Below are 24,379 nucleotides of genomic sequence, written 5' to 3'. Positions count from 1 at the left end.
CTATCTATCTATCTATCTATCTATCTATCTATCTATTTATTGGATTTGTATGCTGCCCCTCTCCGGAGACTCGGGGTGGCTCAGGCTCACAGCAATAATAAGACAGCGTACAATAATAATCCAATACTAAAAACGATTTAAAACCCATTAATATAAAAACCAAACATACATACAGACATACCATGCATAAAACTGGAAAGGCCTAGGGGGAAAGAGTATCTCAATTCCCCCATGCCTGGCGGCAGAGGTGGGTTTTAAGTAGCTTACGAAAGGCAAGGAGGGTGGGGGCAATTCTAATTTCTGGGGGGAGTTGGTTCCAGAGGGCCGGGGCCGCCACAGAGAAGGCTCTTCCCCTTTGTTGCATATGCTCTCAGTGTACATAAAGAAAAAATAAACTACATTAATCAAGATTTAGCAGAGGCCACCTTAATTTCTGATCAGACTATGAAATACATGAATTGCTTCAGTTTGTATTCTTCTGCATGCACAATTTTTCGGAAGCTTTTCTGGAAACCTTTTTTAAAATTCAGAAGAGTGTAGGGATAAAGGAGAAACCTCAGTGGTAGACCCTGAAGAATTACAGGTCTGCTTGGTACTCATTAAACTTTCCACTGCAGATCAGAGGACAAAATGCTTGTTTGAATGTGATTTTGGAGTGACAAATGCTGTCCTTTCATGGCATATGTGTTCCAGATATTGTATAGACTAAACACATTTTCAATTTCATATAGGTACGATTTGATAGTGTAATTATTTTTTTAAAACCTCTGATATTAATCATAAAACATAATTTCTGATACAGTATTTCCCCCTTTATTCTGCTACTTAAGTACAATTTCCCTAGATTTTGAGAAACACAAATTATTAGCAGTTCCCTTAAAGGTGACCAAGTTACTAGATAGCTAATAGTTCTTTCTAGCGATCAGGTACAGTAATTCTGTACTCAGTTCTTTACCCAGTTCTTCTTCTAGTTTATTGTATCCTATGTCTTGGTATTCAGTCGTGTCATTTTTGAACATTTTGCATTTTGTGGATATCTGTTTTGCATTTTGTGTTTACTATAGATTTTTGGCATTACAGTAACTCTATTCCACAGTAATAAGTACTCAGAATACAATTGAAGTCAAAGAGACGACATAATGAACAATAATGTGTGTGGTGGGGAGAATGACACTGTGCTAGATACTGGGCATTTATGAAGGAGCTATTCTTCATATGCTAAATATATTTGCTCTGAATGGGAACAGATTGGAGTTGCTTAACCATACAAAATCCACAATTTCCAGTTTGACATGCACTGAGCCATAAGTCATGATTTACAAAACACAACGATCACATTCCATACTTTGTTATAAGCCAAGCAAAACTACATTGTCTTAATCAGTGGAACAAGGTGCCCTTAATTAGAGGAACAATTTCCCCTTAATGTCTGTGACATGATAGGGGATTCTCAGTCATTTAGGTCACGGTTCTTGAAAAAGCACCTGGCTCTTAATCAGTGGTTCTTAATCAGTGAATTAACTGGCTCTTAATCAGTGAAACAACTTGCCTCCAGAAGTTGTGAATGCTCCAACGCTGAAAGATTTTTAAGAAGAAATTGGACAACCAATTGTCTGAAATATGATACTGTATAAGATTTCCTTCCTGAGCAGGAGGTTGGACTAGAAGATCTACAAGGTCCCTCCCAGCTCTGTTATATTGCTTACTATGAATGCTGTCCATGAACAGCTAGATTGTGTTGCAGTTTGACTGAGCTAGCAAAGACTGGTAAATCTTCTCTCCCAGTTATTAATAGATAAAAGGTTCAAAGCACAGGACAGCACAAATGTTACTCAGTGGAACTTCCATCCTTCTTTATTTTTATTCCAGCTGGGTAGGTCAAAAAAGAACTGAAGTCCAAATATACTGATTAGGGTGAGACACCTGCTGCTTAATTCTATAGTAAATCCTAAACAGGAAAACAAAGAACAATATTCATGTGCTCTACAACTTTGTACAATGCAGATTTTGGACTTCCTTTTAGTGCTGAATTTTTGAAGTTGGAATGAACTATGCACACTCTTGTATTAATGATATCAAATTGAAAAGCACTGTGCATAATAGGAAAACAATAAATGTAAAGGAACCCTCAACTTTCCACAAAACATTGGTGAAATTATGAAGCATAAATGTAGTTCCAGGGCTCGCATGTTTTGTAATTCTACTATTCATCAATCCACTTGTTTTTTTTTTCTTTCTCCCCTTAGGTATCTCATGCAGTGGCTAAACTTGTATTAGTTAGCTTCCATTGGCAAATCTCAGAAATTTTAGAAAGGTAAGTAAACACATGATCAATTGGCAGAGATTGTATGTGCAAATCTCCTTTGGTGCTTTACTATGAAAGCAGACACAAAATATTGTTTCTCTTATTAGACTCTTGTAAAAAAATATTTAAAAACCCCACCGTATATTTGAGTCAGAACATGGTAAAATACCCCTCTCTGTTTGTTCTCCGAACTTTATGGACTTCTTGTATGGTTGACATGTTGAAATCTGTAAAGTGGTTATTCCAATAAATTAAATGAGTGAGAATAATGACAGTCTTTATTTTATTGCCTTATTTGTACATTTTTGAAAACAATTAATTCAATTTAAGTATAGGTAGTCTTCACTGACCATAATTCAAATAGGGAATTTTGTTTCTTAGTGATAAAGTAAAATATGACCATGCCAACTTAATGGCATCAGTTCCAGCTGCGGTCATAATGCGAATCATGATAGGTAAATCAAGCACGTTATGTGACTGCAAATTGCAACTTCATGCCAATTTCCCCCTTGACTTTGCTTGTTGGAAGCTGGCTGTGAAGGTCGCAAATGACAATCATGTGACTGCAAGGCACTGTGGCCATTGTAAAATATGATGGATAACCATTTGTCTGAAATGGTCTAGGACAGGCGCATCAATCTTGATTTCATTGAGGGCCGCATCAGAGTTGTGTTTGACCTTGGGAGGACAGGGTGGGCATGGCCAGCTCAACGTCACTCGTGTCTGGGCGCCTGAGGTAGCCCAAGCACTCTGCCAACAAAAACGGGCTCCCCAGCTCCATTTCGGCTGCAACAGCTTCCTGCAACCTTCTGCCAGTGAAAATGGAACATGGTAGTGCTTCATTTTTGAGCTCAATTTTCCATTGCGACGGCCTCCTGCAACCCTCTGGCAACAAAAAATGGTGCTTGGGAGATCTACCTGCGGACCTCACAAGCTTCGTTTTCGCTGGCAGAGGCAATGCGGGCTAGTCGTTCACTGTTTCCAGGGCAGCCCCATGAGCCAGATCTAAGCACCCTGCAGGCCAGATCTGGTCCCTGGGCCTTGAGTTTGATAACTCTGGTCTAGGTTTTCCTGTTTAAGCAGGTGGCTGGGCTAGAAGACCTCCAGGGTAATTTCCAACTCTGTAATTCTATTCTATTCTAATGCATGCAAGTTGCCAAACATCCAAATTGTAATCAGGTGCTTTCAGGGATACTGCAACAACTGCAGTTTTGAGGACCTGTCATAAACCATCTGTTTGAGCGCTGTTGCAACTTTGAACAATCGCTGAATTAGTGGTCAGTAAGCAAGGCTATCTCTACTGTCTTTATAACTAAAGGCATTAAAGTCATCTGACCCTATGTAGTGGGGAAATGTAACATCTATGGCTACACGTTCTACCATCTTGAGTTTATTATGTGAAGCTCTCTCTTCATCAGCCATCAGAATTGGGTAGCAAATCGCACAATTGCATTTTATAGCAAGCTGGGTTTGAGAATAGTATTACTAATCATTTAAGATTGGAATTAGAAACTTGAGCATTGAAAAATATTTAGAATGGCATAAACTCAAAAAATGCGCCTGTGTCCCTGACTCACAACTTGCCTTTAACAGAACTGCTGTTTTAACTATGTCCCTGTCTTCTGTACCCATTTTTGGACTGTAGCCATAAAACACTGAGTATGATCTCATCTGAAAAGAAGATTACCACCTTTGTTGCACAGCATTTTGCTTGACAATTCTTCACCATCTCTTAAAACACCGTTACTTTGGAGCTTGTGTTTAAGATTACAGTATATCCAATTTCATGTGATTCTTCAGCTGATCTCATTTTTTGGAAGTGTCCAATCCATGGGTTGATGATCTGTTTTAAAATAGATGTAATATGTGTTGGTGGCAGTACCTTAGAAGAAAACCCCAACATTGCAGGTAGATACAGAAGGCAGAGGCCACATTTCTATTCTATGCTTCAGATGAAAGCAAAAAATACAGTCCTGCTCTTATTTGTTCTAGTTTTCCATAGGTTTCCAAGTTAGGTTCATATAGTTGAGACCTAGTTACTTAAATGAATGATTGCCCCAGTATGGTACATTCCAAAAGCTACAATTTGGAATTTTGGAATTCCGTTCTCCAGAGTTCAACCTGCTTCTCTGACTAAATTTAACAGTAACCCGTTTTTGTAATGTTTATCCAACAGCGTTTTATGCCAATGTCTATATTTTTATGTATGTTTCTTTAAATTTACTATTATAGTTACTTTATGACTCTGATGGTGAACCTATGGCCCATGTGCCACAGGTGGCATGCAGAGTCATATCTGGCGGCACGCGAGCTGTTGCCTTAGCCTAGCTTCAGCGCTAATTTTCGGTTTGCGGGGAAGCTCTGGGAAGGCGTTTGTGGCCTCCGGAAGGCCTCCAGGGAGGTGGGAGAGGCCATTTTCGCTCTCCCCATGCACCAGGGAAGCCTCTGGAGTCTGGGGAGGTCGAAAAATAGGCCTATTGGGCCCACCGGAACTCAGGGAGCAGGAGAGGGTCATGCACGTGTGCGCAGGGGTGGGGCATTGCGGGCGGTGTCACATGCACATACATACGGAGTGGGGCGCATGGGGGGCATTGAATTATGGGTGTGGGCACGTGCACACACACAATAGTGCACGCGCGTACGCTTTCAGCCTCCATCACTGTTTTATGATATTGGTTATTTGCATTAGATTTTATTATTAATAATATTTTTGCTAACCTCCATGGACTGGCTTTGTCAGAAAAAGTTTATTATTTATTGATTTAAGATCATTAATTTCACAGGTGTGGCCCTTTCTCTGTCTAAAGTTTAATTTTTTTCTGGCTCTCAGGCACACGTCTAATTCAGTTCAATTGCTAGTGGAAGCAAGGGTTCAGCCTGCCTCATTCAAACACGTGAGTAAACAGATTTTCTAAGGTACTTGGTATTTAAAACATAGCATTTATAAGCCGCCAAGAGTCACTCTGGTTAAAGTCGATAATGACATTATCGACAGCATACAAGGAAAATCTTTATAAATTATTTTACAGGTGGTACTATGCCCCAGCAAAATTAGCCAAAATTTACCCAATCTTAGATCCAAACTGCTGGAAATGTAAAAAAAAAAAATTTGGGACATACTACCATCTTTGGTGGACGTGCCCCAAAAGCAAAAGATTCTGGACCATGATACAAACTTGGAAAAATAAAATATTAGATTATAATCTGGAATTAAAACCGGAGATATACTTACTGGGAATAATAAGAGGAAAACAATCCAAAACGTATTATTACTTAATTATGCCCATAATAACAGCTGCTAGATTAGCAATTGCACAAAAATGGAAGAATGAATACTGTACATGCCCTCCGAAACAACGGTAATTAACAAAATACTGGAATGCGCAGAAATGAGTAAGCTCACTCTAGGATTATGTAATGAATAAAAGAAAGAGATATATATCATATGGGAGAAACTGTATACATGGCTTGAAAAAAGAAAAAAATCTATAAATCTACGAACATTAATATTACACTGATGTCAAGGAACCAAATATTAGTAAAATCTTAATAATAACGTAACATGTTTTTTTCTTTGTACGTTACTTGTATTATTTGTATTATACTGTACCGTTTTAATTTTGTTTTGTTTTGTTTTCTTGTTACATGTGTTTATCTTATTGTTATTATGTGTTCTTAAAATTTTTGAAAATTCACAATAAAAATATATTAAAAAGAGTCACTACGGTTAGTGACGTAGGTAGTCCATACGTTTATTAAATAAATATTTTGAATACATGTAATTCAAATGTGCTAAGCTGTTATTCTTTATTCCAAATAAGATTGATTACAATCTTATTTGAGCAGATACTTCCTGCTCAAAGCATTTTTGTATTTCCATTGTATTCTAAATAGAATTGTGCAATTTAAAAGACTGTTTTCAAAGTTTTTGAAATGGGAAAACATAATTGCTGTGATAATAGTATATTATCTATATTACAAATTAGTAGTGATTCATCTCATTAAATGAAAATCTTGCTTGTATGTCTGGAATTATTGCTGTTGATAAGAGATGTGAATTTGTATAGGTGTCACTGTTGATTGTAAATCAGCTTCCTACCATTGTATCTATTATATACAGTACTGTATACAGGTCAACCTTGTTTAATGGCCACTCATTCAGGAACTGTTCAAACTTACAATGGTACAGAATGACCGATAGTTATGGATTGTCTTTATCCTAGCATCCTCAACTTGTGATTATGATGTGGCATCAAGCCATGGTTACATGATCACAATTTCATATGTTCCCTGCCTCCCACAAGCAAATAGGGAATAGGGAAACTGGTATGTGCCATTAAAAAAAAAAACCAAGCAAAAATTGGGCCATTAGTGTTTTTTCCTTTTTCCCAGGAATACTCTGCAGGCATTCCAAACCCTCTGTGCACCCCATTTTTAAAAAAGAAAAAAGTGAAAAATTGGTCATTTTTCACAAAAAACCCAGCATTTTTGCCTTCCTCCAGCCCCCAGGAGCACTTTGCATGCTTTCCAAACCCTCTGCGTGCCCTGTTATTCGCAAAAACAGGTGAAAATGGGTCCATTTTTTGCGAAAAACGGAACACACAGAGGGGTTGGGAGGCCTGCAGAGTGCTCCTGGGGGCTGGGGAGAACAAAAACTTTTTTCCTTACTTACCTCTTTGAAACTTCGGTGCATCTTATAGTCCAAAAATATGGTAATCTTCGTAAAGTTAATAGAAGTGTCATCAACTTTATCTTGATTTAGCAAAGTTGTGGAGCTGCCTTCCTGGTCTATGCATGCTGCAGTTTCTTCTTCAGTGGGAGTTGTCCAGTTTGAAATGAAGCTGATGAGGGGAGTAGCCCCTTTAATGTCCTTTGTGTAGCTATTGTGGTATGCACGTAACACAACGAAGGAAGTGCTCATTCTTGACCATGAAACAGAGCTGAATTTGAAATCTCACAATAAGTCACAGCTTTTTTACCCAATATGTTGTATTGCCTCTGTACAAATCGATGGTGAGACCACACTTGGAGTACTGTGTACAGTTCTGGTCACCGCACCTCAAGAAGGATATAATGGAACTGGAAAAGATGCAAAAAAGGGCAACAAGAATGATCAAGGGAATGGAGCATCTCCCTTATGAAACCAGGTTGCAACGCCTTGGTCTCTTCAGCCTTGAAAGACGGTGTTTAAGGGGTGACTTGATTGAAATGTATAAAATCATGCATGGGATAGAAAAGGGGGATAGAGAAAAAATCTTTTCTCTACCACACAATACCAGGACGAGGGGGCACTCCCTAGATCTAATAGGTAAGAAAGTGAGGACAAATAAAGGGAAGTATTTCTTCACCCAGAGGGTTTATGGAACTCACTTCCAGAAGAGGTCGTGACAGCTGTCAACTTGGATAGCTTCAAGGCAGGATTAGACAGATTCATGGATGCCAAGTATATCGGTGGTTATTGAAATGGATGTCCATGTGCCGCCTCTATGTTGGTTGAGGCAGGCAGCATTCCCTTGGGTACCATTTGTTGGGGGTCGAGGGAAAGGGAGGGTCTTGCCTTCTCTTTCGGCTCAAGATCCCCATGGACAATTGGTGGGCCACTGTGTGACATAGAATGATGGACTCGATGGGCTTTGGTCTGATTCAGCGTGGCTCTTCTTATATTAACATTTAAAGGCATTTACTTTTATTTAAACAGGCAATTATAATTGCACTTCTTTACCAATAATTCCAGTCTCTCTCTCTCTCTCAAACAGGCCACGGTACATTCCTCCCAGCACTGTGCAGTTTGCATGCAGTTGGTTCGGAAGGAAAACCTATTATCTCTAGCCTGTCAGCATCAGTTTTGCCGCAGCTGTTGGGAGCAGCATTGTACCGTACTTGTCAAAGATGGAGTGGGAGTTGGTAAGTGCAAAGCAATGGGTCATTTGGCTCTTTTAGGGTAGACTGGTACCTCTACCTATTGCTTTCTGCTGCTGGCAAATCTTCCCATAATCCTAGAAATGGAGCAGTTCCAAGGAGGAACGTCTTGCATTCTTTTTAAGTCTTCTTTTGGAAGCAGCAGATCTTACCTTGGCTTGTGAGATAGACAACAGCTGTCTCTTGGCCCTTTGGATTGTCTCCCAGAATTTTAAATCCTACCTTCTTTGAATGGACTATTCCCACTGAATTCTTTTTCAGAGGGGCAATGTTTCCCATTGCTGAACACTTCTGACAGTAGTCTTTTTCAGAGCCAGCTTTCCCAAAATTCTGTGAAGTCGGATAACAGAGATTTGAATATCTTTTTTTTAAATGAATAATGGCCTTTACTGTCATTCAGGTCTCTGTTTTTGACAATAGCCATTTTGCCTTTTTTTTAAAAAAACTAGGTGTCTCCTGCATGGCTCAGGATTGTTTGCTTCGGACCCCAGAAGATTTTGTGTTTCCACTGCTACCTAGTGAGGAGCTGAAAGATAAATACAGACGCTACCTCTTCAGGGACTACATTGAGGTATCATTTGTATCATTTTATGTGCAACACTCCCTATTTTTTGCATTAAGGAAATAACAATGGATATATGTTTATCCCAGGCATGTTTAAATCCACAGTAACTGAATTTAAACATGCTTGGGATAAACATATATCCATTGTAAGATAAAATACAGGAAATAGTATTAGGGCAGACTAGATGGACCATGAGGTCTTTTTCTGCCGTCAGTCTTCTATGTTTCTAACCCCAGATCAATTTCTGTGAATTGTCTGTAAGCTGTGTACCTGTGAGCTTAAGACTACATCATGCACGTCCTTAAAAAGTTTCATTGGCTTTTCCAATAATTCCCCGCTTTGAGAGATCCTTATTTTTGGTAGCAGCAACGGTTTGGTGGAAGAGTCTCTTTCTCAATGGAAAGCAGAATAGTCTACTCCTAGGATGGCACATGGAACCATATTGGAGGGGGCACACATGTTAGCTCCAGCGCACATGCGTGCACTAGCCAGCTGAGTTTTGGCCTTGGGGAAGGAGGTTTCGCCCTCTGAAGTTTTCAGGGAAGCTTCCCTGAAGCCCCAGAGTGCAATGGGCAAACCGGAAGTTCAGAAAAACAGACTTCCAGTTTGCCCGTTGTGCTTCTTTTTGCACTCCAGAGTCTTCAGGGAATCTTCCTGAAGCTCCAGAGTGCGAAAAACAGCCCAATGGGCAAACTGAAAGTTCAGAAAACAGACTTCCGGTTTCCTATTGTGCTGTTTTTCGCACTCCAAAGGCTTCAGGAAGCTTCCCTGAAGGCTCTGAAATGCGAAAAAAAGCACAGCGGCAAACCAGAAGTCCGTTTTTCTGAACTTCCGGTTTGGCCGTTTTTTCACCATCCCAGGCTTCATTGAGGCCTGCACGCATGTGCAGGGACATCGTGGGGATTGTGCGTATGCACAGAGGCAGCGTGGGGGAGAGGGCATATGCGTGGGGAGTAGGGAATGGGTGTGGTCCATGTGCACATGCTAGCACACGCACACACACCCTTTTGGCACTTGAACCAGAAAAGGTTCGCCATCACTGGTCTATTCCCTTGATTGATTGATTTGATTGATTGATTGGTTGATTGGTTGATTGGTTGGTTGGTTGGTTGGTTTTACGTTCTTCCCCTCCCCAAGGACATATTTATTTCAAAAATATCTTTTCCTGTGAAGACTTCCTTCTTAAATGTTTTCCAGTGGGGGAAAAAACAATTGGTCCTCCCAAAATAAAATCCACTTCACTTAAAACCATATACAGGGGGTTTTTTTGGCTAGTTCTCTAAAATAATTTTTAAAGCGGATTTACAATGTTTGTCCCACAGAGCCATTTCCAGCTGCAGCTCTGTCCTGGCGCTGACTGTCCTATGGTCATACAAGTACAGGAGCCCAAAGCCCGCCGAGTGCAGTGCAATCGCTGTAATGAGGTTTTCTGGTAAGAAAGGGACATTGTATATTTGAGGGACACAAAGGATAGAGATGGGAAGAACAGAAAATACCTCCTTCAAATGAGGAATAGCCTAAAGAGCCTCAGTGGTGCAGTGGTTGGAGTGCAGTACTGCAAGCTACTTCTGCTGATCATTGGCTGCCAGCAGTTTGGCAGATCGAATCTCACTAGGTTGACTCAGCCTTCCATCCTTCCAAGGTCGGTAAAATTAGGACCCAGATTGTTGGGGGCAATATACTTACTCTCTGTAAATCGCTTAGAGCGGGCTGTAAAGCACTGTGAAGCGGTATATAAGTCTAAATGAACTAACTAACTAAACAAATGCAGCAGTGATAGAAGTGACTGTCAAACTGTTGACTTTGCCATCCAGCTCCTTGGGTATAGATAGGTTTGAGAGTCTAATGTGGCTTGAAGAAGCAGGCAAATGATTAACTGTTTTGAAGATTAAACTGTGAATAGGTAAATTGCTATTACAAGTCACAGAGGTGTTATATTATTACAGAATTCGTGAGAACAAATGTGCAACAAGAACTAATAAATCTCTTGAGTAATTTTACAAGGAATGAGCAGCGGTTATACAAATCAACTCCATTCTGCAAATGCCAGTTTCTAGAATAAAAGAGATTGAATGTGATGGGGAAGGGGTAGTAAAAGTAGTATTTGGTAGTTGTAAATATGATTTGGAGAGATATATGTAGCCTATAGATTGTGTAAACTGCTTTAGATGATCCCACTATTTCACTGCCATTTCTAAAAGCTAAGGAGATATAAGGTCTACACACACAAAAAGTGGAAATTGTCCCATGTTAATTTAAACACCAGCATCTGTAGAGGTTTTGTTCTATTTTGGCTTTTTTTCCAAGTGAAATAAAAAAATGTAGGGAGTTGTCAGTCTGGTATAGCATTTAAGACGCTGGACTAGGAGTGGGGAAATCTAACATCTTCTTAGACAAAGAAGCTAGTCAGGTGACTTTCAGCCAATCAGAAATATCTTATCTGCTAGCCCACTCTAGACCAGTGAGATAGATCATATTCCATGACCTTCAATGAAAAGGCTGCCATCCTTCTCTGGATTTATTTGTGTTGATATTGTGATAATATTCCTCAGATTACTTTAGACTTCTAAATTCTGCCATTGGCTGGGATATATAACAACTCCACTCAGTTTTTATGCAGAAGCATTAGGAATGTAAGCTTTGTGTACAGGTGCCATTGTCATTTTCAAATAGCATTTGTTTACAAGTAATTTTTTTTTTTTAACTGGACATAAATTTATTTTTGCTTAAGTTTCAAATGTCGGCAGATGTACCACGCTCCTACAGATTGTGCTACCATCCGAAAATGGCTCACTAAGTGTGCAGATGACTCTGAAACAGCTAACTACATCAGCGCTCACACTAAAGATGTAAGTGTGCTGGAGAGGGAACACTTATAAGTATCTATAGTTTCAAACAAATCTCTATTTGGTTATTATGGAGGGTTGGTCATTGAATTATGTGTCCTATATCTGAAGTCTGTCTGTCTTTCTTTCTTTCTTTCTTTCTTTCTTTCTTTCTTTCTTTCTTTCTTTCTTTCTTTCTTTCTTTCTTTCTTTCTTTCTTTCATGATTGAATGTATTGAATTTATATTGCCGCCTATTCACTCTTGGCGATTCAAGGTGGCTTACAGAATATAAATCCACATTTAAAATAATAACACTATTTTTTTTAAAAATCAAATAAATCAATAGTATAATACAATAAAAATCCCCCTCTCCCCTCCCCGGCGACAGCAGATCAAATGAGCCATTTAATGGGCTCCATCCCGCTCTGCGTTCTCCAGGCCCGCTGGCAGAATCAGGTCTGCACCTTCTGGAAGGGTATTAGAGTGAGGACCATTTTCATCTCTGGGGAAATGATATTCTCCAGAGAGGGTGTCACCATGGATCCCTTCTGGGACCTACCAGGTGTATCTCCCTCGGAACTCACAACATTCCCTGCTTCCCTGCTCGGATGTGTTGGGTGGGTGTGACTGGCAAGAGACCCTCAGATAACCTGGTCTCAAGCAATGAAGGGCTTTAAAGGTGACAACAGCTTCTGGAATTGGACCTGGGAGCAAATTGGCAGCCAATGCAGTTCCTGCAGGAGAGTTATCATTATTATTATTATTATTATTATTATTATTATTATTATTATTAATCAGATTTGTATGCCGCCCCTCTCCGCAGACTCGGGGCGGCTCACAGCAATAATAATACAATGTAAACAAATCTAATATTTAAGTTTAAGTTAATTTAAACCCCCAATTTAAAAACCAATCATACATACTAACATACCATGCATAAATTTTATAAGCCTAGGGGGAGGGAAAGTCTCAATTCCCCCATGCCTGGCGGCAGAGGTGGGTTTAAGGAGCTTACGAACGGCAAGGAGGGTGGGGGCAATTCTAATCTCTGGGGGGAGTTGGTTCCAGAGGGCCGGGGCCGCCACAGAGAAGGCTCTTCCCCTGGGTCCCGCCAAACGACGTTGTTTAGTTGACGGGACCCGGAGAAGGCCAACTCTGTGGGACCTAACTGGTCGCTGGGATTCGTGCGGCAGAAGGCGGTCCCGGAGTTGATGCATGTGCCCAGCGGAGTCTGCACAAAACCATGCGGGCTGCTGCATTTTGCACCAACCAGAGCTTCCGGATGCTTTTCAAGGGCAGCCCCATGTAGAGCACGTTGCAATAGTCAAGATGGGAAGTGAATAGGGCATGAGCGACTGTGAGTAGGAATTGTTGGTCCAGAAAAGGCATAACTGGCGCACAACCTGCAAAGAATTCCTCCTTCCGTCCCTTCTGCCCTCCACTTATCTCACTATTTGCCACTTCTCTCCCAAATAAACAAAAGCCAACGTGGAAAGAGGATGAAGAGGGGGGAAAAAAGATAATTATGAGTTCTAACCAGAAGCCATGTGGATGGACTCTGTTACAAGAGTGATAAGTACACATTGGAAGACCTGATATACCAACTTGGGAACAAGTGCTGTGTTGGAAAATCTGTGTTGCTAATAGTCAATGACACAATGGGATGTAATCAGGTTGCTTGATTATACATTGGCTCATATGTTTATTAAGTGTATTGCATCTTCCCAAAGAAAACATTAGATCATATGTTTCTCCCCTTCCAAGGTAGTAAAAGAATAGTTATCCTGAGCAGAAAAGTAAGATTAGAGGAATCATCTAAGACACTGGTGTCAAACTCAATTTTGTCACGTTATCGTTACTTTTTTTGCCTTGGCGGAGCCAGGGTAGGCTGGCCAGGGGTGAAATTCAACAGGTTCGGACAGATTTTATATACAACTGGTGGCGGTGATTATGCGCTGTTTGGAGAACTGGTAAATTGCACCCCTGAGTGGTCCCTTCCCTCCCCTCTCACGCACTCCTTCTCTCCTTCTCTCCTCCTTCTCAGGCTCATATACATAGAGCAAACATGAGAAGGAGGTGAGACGCAGTCAGGTTGAATACTAGGAGGCTTGGCTGAACTTTTCTGTCGGTTCTGTGGGCGTGGCTTGGTGGGGTGGTGCCACCCCACCTTGCCATGAGTGATGTCAAGTTGGCCATGTCCACTCAGTCACATGACTCTCACCACCAAGCCACGCCCACAGAACCAGTAGCGGGGAAATTTGAATGTGGGCTGCCAATTTGATACCATGCTAATCTAACATGTGTACTAAAAGAATGAGAAACTTAGAAGACCCATTTTTTTGGAAAGGGAAGACTACATTTTAAAAAAATAAAAGGATTTGGATTGTAATATTAGTAAACAGCAGGCGTCAAACAAAAGAGGAACATTGCAAACTTATTGGATGGATTGGGATAGGACGGATTACAAAACATGAAGAGAAAGCCTCCCCCCCCCCCCCAATCTGTTAAAATGCCTGGTTCAAAACCCAGCATGTCCCAAGTGAAACGTTTTCATTCTTTATTAAAATATGGCCCTGAAATTAAATATTATACAGTGGAACCCCGACATAAGAGCTGCTCTACTTAAGAGCAACTCGAGATAAGAGCTGGGAGGGGAGAGATATTTTTGTTCTACTTACAAGCCCAAATTCGAGATACAAGCGCCAAGGAGCTGTCTCCTGAAGCCAAACGCTAACTTCCGCGTTCGGCTTCAGGAGATAGCTGCGAAGCGGCGCGCGTGTTTTAAAAGGTTGCAGCCGGCCTGGGGGGCTCGGGGGGGTGCTTGCAGCTTTCTTTCTTGCTCTTTTTCTTTCTCTCTTTTACCTTCCCTTCCTCTATTTCTTCTTTTCTTTCTCCTTCCCACCTTCTTCCCTCCCTCCCTCCCTCCCTTCACTCATTCCTCTCTTACTCTCCCCTTTCATAAGTTTCCTTGCTTCCTTCCTCTGTTCCTGTCCCTTCCCCCTTTCTTTCTTTCTTTCTTGCTTTCTTTCTTGCTCTTTTTCTTTCTCTCTTTTACCTTCCCTTCCTCTATTTCTTCTTTTCTTTCTCCTTCCCACCTTCTTCCCTCCCTCCCTTCACTCATTCCTCTCTTACTCTCCCCTTTCATAAGTTTCCTTGCTTCCTTCCTCTGTTCCTGTCCCTTCCCTCTTTCCTTCCTTCCCACCCTCCGTCCATTCATTCACCCATTCCTCTCTTGATCGCTTAAAGCCGGTCCCTGGTGCAAAAAGGGTTGGGGACCTCTGTCCTACAGGATTGGGTGGCAGAGAAGTTGAACATATGTAAATTTAAAAGTTTAAGAAAGTTTACAAGTTAAGTGAAAGAAACTTCATTATTCATTTATATGTACATGTACATTTCTTCATTAAAAACATGTCTTTCTGCATAATTTAGACTAACTTTGTGAGTTTTTTGAGGGCTGGAACCAATTAAAATTATTTACATTAATTCCTATGGGGAAAAGTCGTTCGAGATAAGAGCTGCTCGACTTAAGAGCCCAGGTCCGGAACGAATTAAACTCGTATCTCGAGGTACCACTGTATTTAATTAAGTAGATACAATCAAAACAATTTAAAAGGAAGCTCTTAGCTGAATCATAGAACATGTTTTCTGTGTGGAAGAAGGCCCAGATTCAGTGTTGGCACTTCCATGTGGTGCTAGGAAAGGCTCCTGTTTGAAAGCCATCACCATTTCAGACAGCTTGATGATAGATTAGTGGTTTGCTTTACAAGGCAAATTTCTGTCTTCTTACGAAGAGCAGAATGAAGACTCCACAATTGCAGAAGGCAAATGGAGGCCAAATGGAGTGGAAACCTGGAAAGCATCTGAAGTATGGAGGGAACTTTTGTTATGTCTCATGTTACTCTCTTGTTTTCTTCTCAGTGTCCCAAGTGCAATATCTGTATTGAAAAGAACGGTGGCTGCAATCACATGGTGAGCAGTTTCTAAACAAGCTTAAAAATCACCTTACAAATGTTATCTTATTTTTTTTTCAATTAAATCTTTGCAGTTTGTTAACTACCTCTTCTTTTCTCTCTCTCTCTCTCTGTCTTTCCTCCAGCAATGTTCCAAATGCAAGCACGGTAAGTGGTTAACAACTGCCTTTTTGGACTCGGAAAACATTCTTAATCTTGTCGCTCCATTAAAGCATTTATGGCCCTTTGATTACTGGTCCAAGGGACTCGCTCAGTAGCCTGCTCAGCACAACCCGTATACTGCTCTAGGCTTCCGTAAAATGGATGTTTTTTTCCTATTAACTTGGCTTTTTTGCCTTCTTATCTCTTGCAGACTTTTGCTGGATGTGTCTAGGGGACTGGAAGACTCATGGCAGCGAATACTATGAATGCAGTCGGTACAAAGAGAATCCTGACATTGTAAATCAGAGTCAGCAAGCACAGGCCAGAGAGGCCCTCAAGAAGTACTTGTTCTATTTTGAGAGGGTAGGAAATGTCTCCTTAGCCAAAGCTAACTATAAACCTCTCGGGGCATCCTGCCTTGTGTGGAGGCACAAGGATTCACGTCAACAGGTCTATGTGATAAGCAGTGCATTCGGTGATAACAGGACGACTACAAAACGTATTTCTGAATCCTCAAGTTTATTTTTCAAGACGTAAAGGTTTTCCTAGATAATTCTTGTAACAAGAGGGGTCTTTTTTTTTTCTCTATGGGATCCAGCAGAAATAGTGCTACACTTTTCAAATTGGATTGCTTCTTTTCAAATGTCGCCTCTCATAAAAATACAATTGCTGTCTTTCAGCTTTGTATTCCTTGCCACAGAAATGTTTAAACCATTTACTGTATCCATATATGTGTAATCAATTTTAAAATGGTGAATTTCTGGTTTCGGTTCTTAGAAATAAGATATATGGATGAAATTCAGTGCTGTGTGAGCTGAATGTCACTATTTTTTTAAAAAAAATACTCCAAAAAATGGGAGGTGCAACCATTCTGAAGGAGCTTCTGAAACTTCAAGAGCCTATTAGATAATTTCTCATCTTGTTCTGTAAATAGAAATAGTCTTGTCAGTATCCTCCTCACCAAATCAGTCCATTCCTTTTGGTTCCTTCTTAGTTTTTTTACTGTTCTTTTGAATGGAGTGTAAATGTAGTTTATCTGTATGTGTCTATTAATGGCTGAATTTTCTGAATGCCAAGCATCTAGGGATTCCCTAATGACCCAGCATTCCACACTCAGATAAGCTGGGATTAATATCAGACAATATTTAACCAATATCTTAATCAAACAACTACCAAGGAGAGAACTACACCCTTACCAAAACTGGCAGAGCAAGATCGTGTATGTAAACAAGGAGCAAACCCCACATTTACTGATGATATTACCTGGTTGGGTCAAGCCAACAGCCAAGCTCAGAGAGCACTAAGGACAATTACGTAGCTGACCAGATATTCCATATGTAGTTAAATGATATTTGAGATAATCTTTTAAAGATGACAGTGCTGTTACTAATATGCAGTAGATTGCACAACTACCTTTATTTTATTCAAATTTACTAGCTATCTCTTTGTGGGCAGCATGCAAAACTGGAAAATCCATAAAACAGATCAAACATTAAACTAAGCAGACAGCCAAGACTAAGTCTTACAAACAACACAGAACACCCCCTCCTCTACTCAAATACAGTCATGCAGTGGTACCTCTACTTAAGAACTTAATTCGTTCCGTGACCAGGTTCTTAAGTAGAAAAGTTTGTAAGTAGAAGCAATTTTTCCCATAGGAATCAATGTAAAAGCAAATAATGTGTGCAAACCCATTAGGTTTGCACGCATTATATAATAAATTATTTAAATAAAAGCTCGGAATTTGGGTGGGAGGAGGAAGAGGAGGAGGACAGTTGCTACCGAAGGAAGAAGGTGAGGAGTGGAATCAAAATGGAGCATTTCTTTCCTCTGGGCGCCGGCATAGGTTTATTCCCTCTTCAAACACCCAGAGAAAGAAAAGTGCTACATTCGCTCTGGACTGCCAAAGCCTCCTTAAGCATCATCGAAAGGCTCCAGATAAGCCCGAGATGGCTGGGATTAAAGGGGAATGGCAGGAAACTGGGCAGGCCTTCGTGCCGCTCTTAAATTTCCTGGGGAATTTTTCTGGGCTCGGGTTCTTAAGTAGAAAATGATTCTTAAGAAGAGGCAAAAAAATCTTGAACATCCGGTTCTTATCTAGAAAATTTCTTAAGTAGAGGCGTTCTTAGGTGGAGGTACCCAGGTTTTTAAGAGCTTTCCAGAACTCAAGTAGAAAAGGCACCACTCTTGTCAGCTCGAGGACATTTACATGCTTCTATGCTTCTAAGACTGACGGCAGAAAAAGACCTCATGGTCCATCTAGTCTGCCCTTATACTATTTTCTGTATATTATCTTACAATGGATATATGTTTACATTCCTCAACTACTAGTTGTGTTCAGTAATTATGCCAGAACAGGTATGTAGTTTGAGGTTTGCAGGTGTGGATGGGAAGATAAGTGTCATATAAGTGTCATCTGGAGCAGTGAAAGAAGGAATTCGAGGGGAGCTGCCATTCATAGCTGTGTGCTTCCTTGTCTGGTTGACCTTTGTTTTCCATCTCTGTAATTGAACTAGCCAATTATACCACATACAAAGTGGGAATGTAGGATAAATGAATTGCCTTGCCTTTTTTTAGAGCCCACTGACAAAAATTAGCTTGCTTTTAGAAGGTGATAGGTATGCTCCCCCCACCCCCAGCATAACACATCTTTTTGATACTCGACGTGGTTAGTATGGAAAACTATCCTTTTCTTCTGGATCCCAGTTTGGGTCTTTTTCCTTGCTTTTCCAATAAACATGTTCACTTTTATTCTTTTTTTTTTCTATTGTGAAGTGGGAAAACCACAACAAGAGTTTACAGTTGGAGGCACAGACATACCAGAGAATTCAAGAAAAAATCCAAGAAAGAGTCATGAACAACTTGGGAACGTGGATAGATTGGCAGTATTTACAGAATGCAGCAAAACTTCTAGCAAAGGTAACTATCTGTAAATCAGCTTTGTTAAAATACCCAAGGCGGGAGGGTGGGGGGGCGATGGTAGGTTTAGGGCATATTGCTGTGTTCATGTGTTATGGAACGCTGACTCTGATTGTAAACGGCAACGAGGTGCAATGGATACTATCAGAGGAGTTGCAGTGTATTGTTGTTCAGTACTCTGATCTGAACCTACAGCTGAAAACTAGATTAAGTTCCCCTGGGATTGGTTGAGATGTAGGAGCACATTCTGGGCTTCCTTTTGAAGTTCTTAATAATGCTGTTACTACCAGCACCACCACCACAAACCACCACAAAGAAAAGAGGGAGCTCTGCTGTCTCCTGATTTCACAAATACAGTGTTCCCTCGATTTCCACAGGGGATGCATTCCGAGACCGCCCGTGAAAGTCGAATTTCCGCGAAGTAGAGATGCGGAAGTAAATACACAATTTTTGGCTATGGACAGTATCACAAGCCTTCCCTTAACACTTTAAACCCCTAAATTACCATTTCCCATTCCCTTAGCAACCATTTACCATTATTACTGGTACTCAGCATTGAATAAGACAGTGATCCTGATATTTATAAACATAATTATTTATTAACAATAATTATTTTTTTGTTATTTATTTGCAAAAATTATTAGTTTGGCGATGACATATGACATCATTGGGTGGGAAAAACTGTGGTATAGGGAAAAAAACGCAAAGTATTTTTTAATTAATATTTTTTGAAAAACCGTGGTATAGGCTATTCGCGAAGTTCGAACCCGCGAAAATCAAGGGAACACTGTATAGCTTATTTATGAGTGGCTCAAGGTTGACTCAGCGTTCCAGCCGTCCAAGGTCTGTAAAATGAGGATTCTGATTGTTGTTGGAAGCATTAGGCTGACTCTGTAAAGTGCTTAGAGGGGGCCATAAAGCACTGTAAAGTGGTATATAAGTGCTACAGTGATCCCTCTATTATCGCAAGGGTTCCGTTCCAAGACCCCTCGCGATAATCGATTTTTCGCGATGTAGGGTTGCGGAAGTAAAAACACCATCTGCGCATGCGCACCCTTTTTTCTATGGCCGCGCATGCGTAGATGGTGGAGTTTGCGTTCCCTGCCGCCCACGCAAAGGGGAAACCCCGATTCGGCTCCTCGCTGCTGCTGCGCTACCGAGCAGATCAGCTGCTGGGCGGCCGAAGGAACCTTCCCTGGGTCTTCCCCCTCTTGCTGGCGGGCGGGCGAGCGGCGGGCATCAGCGAGGAGCCGGGGTTTCCCCTTTGCGTGGGCGGCCGGGAAGACCCAGGTTGGGGGTTCGGGGGGGTGCTGGGAAGCCCCCCAGGCCGGCTGCGACCTTTTAAAACAGCCGCGCCGCTTCCCAGCTGAGTCCTGAAGCCAAACGCGGAAGTGTTTTTTTAAAAAAAATTAATATTTTTTTAAAAATCGCGATAGATCGAGATCGCGAAACTCAAGGGATCACTGTATTTCTGTTACTTCAACTTCATATTGTGTCCTGTGTATTACATTATCATAGATAGAGGCATATGCTAATAGGGGCTGCTTTTTCATATCATAATGCATATGGAATGTTGTCCTTGAAATTTGGAGAAGAGCAGCAGATAGCTCTATTGGCCTAGCTCATGAGTACAGCCTATTAATCTTGCTTCCTTTTTTGAAAATTGCAGTGTCGTTATACACTACAATACACCTATCCATATGCCTACTACATGGAATCTGGTCCCAGGAAGAAATTGGTAAGATCATGTAATTCTGTATAATGAATGATAACTGAAATTCTTAAAGATTTGGGAGGTGGGGAAGTCAGGACTTATACGAATCCATATCTAAACATTGCCTAAAACCACATGATAGTTTCCAGTTGGTGAAGTTGAGCGTTCTGATTCTTTGGCGGTTGTAGGGGAGGTCCTTGGAAGCCACAGATAAAATACTCCAAGCTTGGAAGGAGACGAAAGAATACAGTTTTAATAAATTAAGGGATTTTGGTTTTAGTCTTGGGATATGCTTTAAAAAGCATGTAAATGGGCAAATGACCTGTCATAAGTATAATGAATATTGAAGAAAATGTTAAATATTTGTCACTAGCACATTCTAACTTTATTAGTTTTCAGGCTTTCAATAATTAAAGATTCTTACAAGCCTTAATGAGTATTGTTACTATAAATATAGTATAGGAGAATAAAGAACAAACATACTCAAGTCTAATCAATTACAAACAAGGATTTGTCGATCCTTAATTTCATATTACAGTGATCCCCCGTTTATTGCGTCCCCAACCATTGCGAACAGGGTACTTCGCTATTTTTCAACCCGGAAGTCAAAATACCATCTACGCATGCGTGCCCGTGGGCACGCATGCGTAGATGGCAACCGGGAGATCAGCTGCTGGGCGGCTTCCCTGAGTCTTCCCCCTCTTGCTGGCGTCAGCGAGGAGTTTCCCCACCGCCCACGCAAACTCCTCGCTGCCGCCCGCCCTTCGCCCGCCCACGCCGTTCATTCTTGCCGCACGGGCCTGTCCACGCTGTCTCTCGGCGCTTTCGAGCTGAGTCGGGGAGCGAGTTCGCTCCCGGACTCAGCACGAAAGCGCCGAGAGACAGCGCCAAGGAACGGGCCTGTCCACGCTGTCTCTCGGCGCTTTCGAGCTGAGTCGGGGAGCGAGTTCGCTCCCGGACTCAGCACGAAAGCGCCGAGAGACAGCGCCAAGGAACGGGCCTGTCCACGCTGTCTCTCGGCGCTTTCGAGCTGAGTCGGGGAGCGAGTTCGCTCCCGGACTCAGCACGAAAGCGCCGAGAGACAGCGCCAAGGAACGGGCCTGTCCACGCTGTCTCTCGGCGCTTTCGAGCTGAGTCGGGGAGCGAGTTCGCTCCCGGACTCAGCACGAAAGCGCCGAGAGACAGCGCCAAGGAACGGGCCTGTCCACGCTGTCTCTCGGCGCTTTCGAGCTGAGTCGGGGAGCGAGTTCGCTCCCGGACTCAGCACGAAAGCGCCGAGAGACAGCGCCAAGGAACGGGCCTGTCCACGCTGTCTCTCGGCGCTTTCGAGCTGAGTCGGGGAGCGAGTTCGCTCCCGGACTCAGCTCGAAAGCGCCGAGAGACAGCGCCCCCCGGACCCCCAACCCGGGTTTGGGGGGCTGCTAGGAAGCCCCCCATGCCGGCGGCAAACAGCCGCGCCGCCCCCAATCTTCGGCTCCTCGCTAGCGCTGTGGGAGTAAAAACACCATCTGCACATGCGCAGATGGTGTTTTTACTTCCGCATCGCTACTTCGCGAAAACCCGCTCGTTGCGGGGGCTCCTGGAACGGAACCCTCGCAACGAGCGGGGGATCACTGTATTTTATGTTGTTCAAGCTGTTTCCACATTGAATTGGCTGTTGTGTTTCCTTCATTTGAAATGCTTCTGCTATAGATGCAAATAGTGATACCAATATATTATTAATCTTTGCACAAAATCCTATATAGGTCCTGTGGGTTTTTTTCATAATGTTTTGTTTGATTTTCAGTTTGAATACCAACAGGCTCAACTTGAAGCAGAGATTGAAAATCTCTCATGGAAGGTGGAAAGAGCAGACAGTTATGACAGAGGAGTGAGTAATAAATAAAGTTCAAGCCCTTTTATCAGTTGTGAACTCATTTTTTACTCAAAGGTCTGAGGAGAAACTGGTATCAATAAAATTTCACAAATAAAGAACGAGAAACTACTACTGCTATTTTTATTTTTTTAAATAATTTTTATTAGAAATTTAGAGGATACAGATATAGACTACAGACTAAAAAGATAAAAAAATGAAAAAAATAGAATTTCCAGCATACATACACATTTTACAATTTATCACCATTTCATAAAATACAAGAAATAAATTCTACAACCCATTAGTCACCTCATTCTCTATAAGTATATCTATAAAATCCCATATTTTATCCTAATCAGCAATAAAACTTATAAACTTGCTCTAACAAGCTCACTCAATTTCCTTCCTTTACATTTCTATCTATTTAATTCTTCTTAAATTCCCAAATCTCATCAATCCCAAAATGTTACTAATAAACTAAAGAAAGAAATAGTAACATTTTGAAGTTAATCAAGTACATTTAGAATATAGGAAATAATTTCATGTAACCTGTCATCTTTAAAACGAAACCTAAACATCTTCATAATTAAAAAAAGAAATTGAATATTACCAGAAATGGAACTATCCCTAGAACAAAATCCTTAAAACATGTTCTTCCAGATCTAGTGCAAAGAAAAGGTAAAATATGGTAATCAAGGTTTGGGTGAGTGCTTCTCATTAAGGCAGCATTATTCCTATTGAGGCATTTCACTGATTGCTGAGGGCATCTAGATCCAATTCAAAATGTTGTTTTTGACTATTAAAGTCCTTGGTTATAGAGTACTTTAAGGTCTGTTTTTTCCAGATCGAATTTGCCAGATTGTATATGCATGCATAGAAAATACACTAAGGATATCGTCCTTACAGGAATTCAGAAAGGCATGACCTAATTTCTTCCTCAAAAACACTTTCTGAGAGTGTCCCTGTAACTTCCTTTCCAGCCTTCTGTAAGACAGTGAAAACTGTTTTCTTCGAGCATTTAGGATCCAGAAGGATGGTTGTGCAAGGCAAATTATTTCGGCTGTTTTACATTTTATGTGGTTGTTTAAACAAACCCAGCTTCTCCAATAGTTGGGTATTTTTTGGCAAAAATTGGTAGAAAAACTTTGCAATTGGATAATCATAAGATGCTGCAACTGTTTGTAAGGTGTGCCTGTGGCCAAGTAACTGAATTGTGATTACATGATTGCAGGGGTAGTGCAACGTTCATTAAGTGTCAATCTAGGGCAGGGGTCAACAAGTGTTGGTCATGACCTTTAAAGCCCTACATGGCATTGGACCAGAGTACCTCCGGAACCGCCTGCTACCGCACGAATCCCAGCGGCCGATAAGGTCCCACAGAGTTGGCCTTCTCCGGGTCCCGTCGACTAAACAATGTCGTCTGGCGGGCCCCAGGGGAAGAGCCTTCTCTGTGGTGGCCCCGGCCCTCTGGAATCAACTCCCCCCGGAGATTAGAACTGCTCCCACTCTCCTTGTCTTCCGTAAACTACTTAAGACCCACCTATACCACCAGGCATGGGGGATTTGAGACACCTTTCCCCCAGGCTTATTATAATTTATGTTTGGTATGTATGTGCTGTTTGGTTTTTAATTATGATAGGGCTTTTAGGTTTGTTTTTTTTTAATATTAGATTTGTGCCAGTATAATATTGTTTTTATCGTTGTTGTGAGCCGCCCCGAGTCTTCGGAAAGGGGCGGCATACAAATCTAATAAATTATTATTATTATTATCATTATTATTATTATGTGGCTCTTTCATCCCTCTGCTGCGGCTCCCTATCATTCAAAATATGCGTCACAACTGCCAATGTGTGGCACCTACCAACGTGCAATCTATTAAGCTTTCTGACCACAGTTAGAACCATGGATAAATCCAAGAAAAGAAAAGTTTCAGAAGAAACAGAACTTTTAATTCAACTATATATGCCGTTTAGGAAGTAGTCATGCACAGGAAAAGTTTTGTAGCTCCCAGTGTTTTCTTTTTTGTGCAAAACAGGTCCAAATGTTTAAGGTTGACAACCCCTGGTCTAGGGAGTAAGTCACTTTTTCTGAGTCGCTCTAACTTTGAAATGGTCATTAGAGCCTTGGTGGTGCAGGGGCTAGAGTGCAGTACTGCAAACTACT

General features: G+C 41.4%; 1 protein-coding gene across 2 annotated transcripts in view; it reads left to right on the top strand.

Annotated features, from left to right (window-relative positions):
- The window catches only part of ARIH2 (ariadne RBR E3 ubiquitin protein ligase 2), a 45,322-nt gene that overhangs the window by 15,910 nt on the left and 5,033 nt on the right, over positions 1–24,379 (top strand). For both annotated transcript variants that reach the window (XM_070738093.1, XM_070738094.1), the window contains exons 3-14: positions 2,247–2,314; positions 5,136–5,199; positions 8,062–8,209; positions 8,674–8,795; positions 10,112–10,221; positions 11,521–11,638; positions 15,535–15,585; positions 15,713–15,734; positions 15,940–16,091; positions 18,504–18,647; positions 20,317–20,385; positions 22,148–22,231. In XM_070738093.1, the coding sequence (XP_070594194.1) occupies positions 2,247–2,314; positions 5,136–5,199; positions 8,062–8,209; positions 8,674–8,795; positions 10,112–10,221; positions 11,521–11,638; positions 15,535–15,585; positions 15,713–15,734; positions 15,940–16,091; positions 18,504–18,647; positions 20,317–20,385; positions 22,148–22,231 (1,152 nt within the window). The remainder of the gene's footprint in view (positions 1–2,246; positions 2,315–5,135; positions 5,200–8,061; positions 8,210–8,673; positions 8,796–10,111; positions 10,222–11,520; positions 11,639–15,534; positions 15,586–15,712; positions 15,735–15,939; positions 16,092–18,503; positions 18,648–20,316; positions 20,386–22,147; positions 22,232–24,379) is intronic.

Source organism: Erythrolamprus reginae, chromosome 2, assembly GCF_031021105.1.
Source record: "Erythrolamprus reginae isolate rEryReg1 chromosome 2, rEryReg1.hap1, whole genome shotgun sequence".
Taxonomy (NCBI): domain Eukaryota; kingdom Metazoa; phylum Chordata; class Lepidosauria; order Squamata; family Dipsadidae; genus Erythrolamprus; species Erythrolamprus reginae.
Note: the sequence above shows the minus strand (reverse complement) of the source record. Positions and strands in the feature narration are given on the sequence as shown.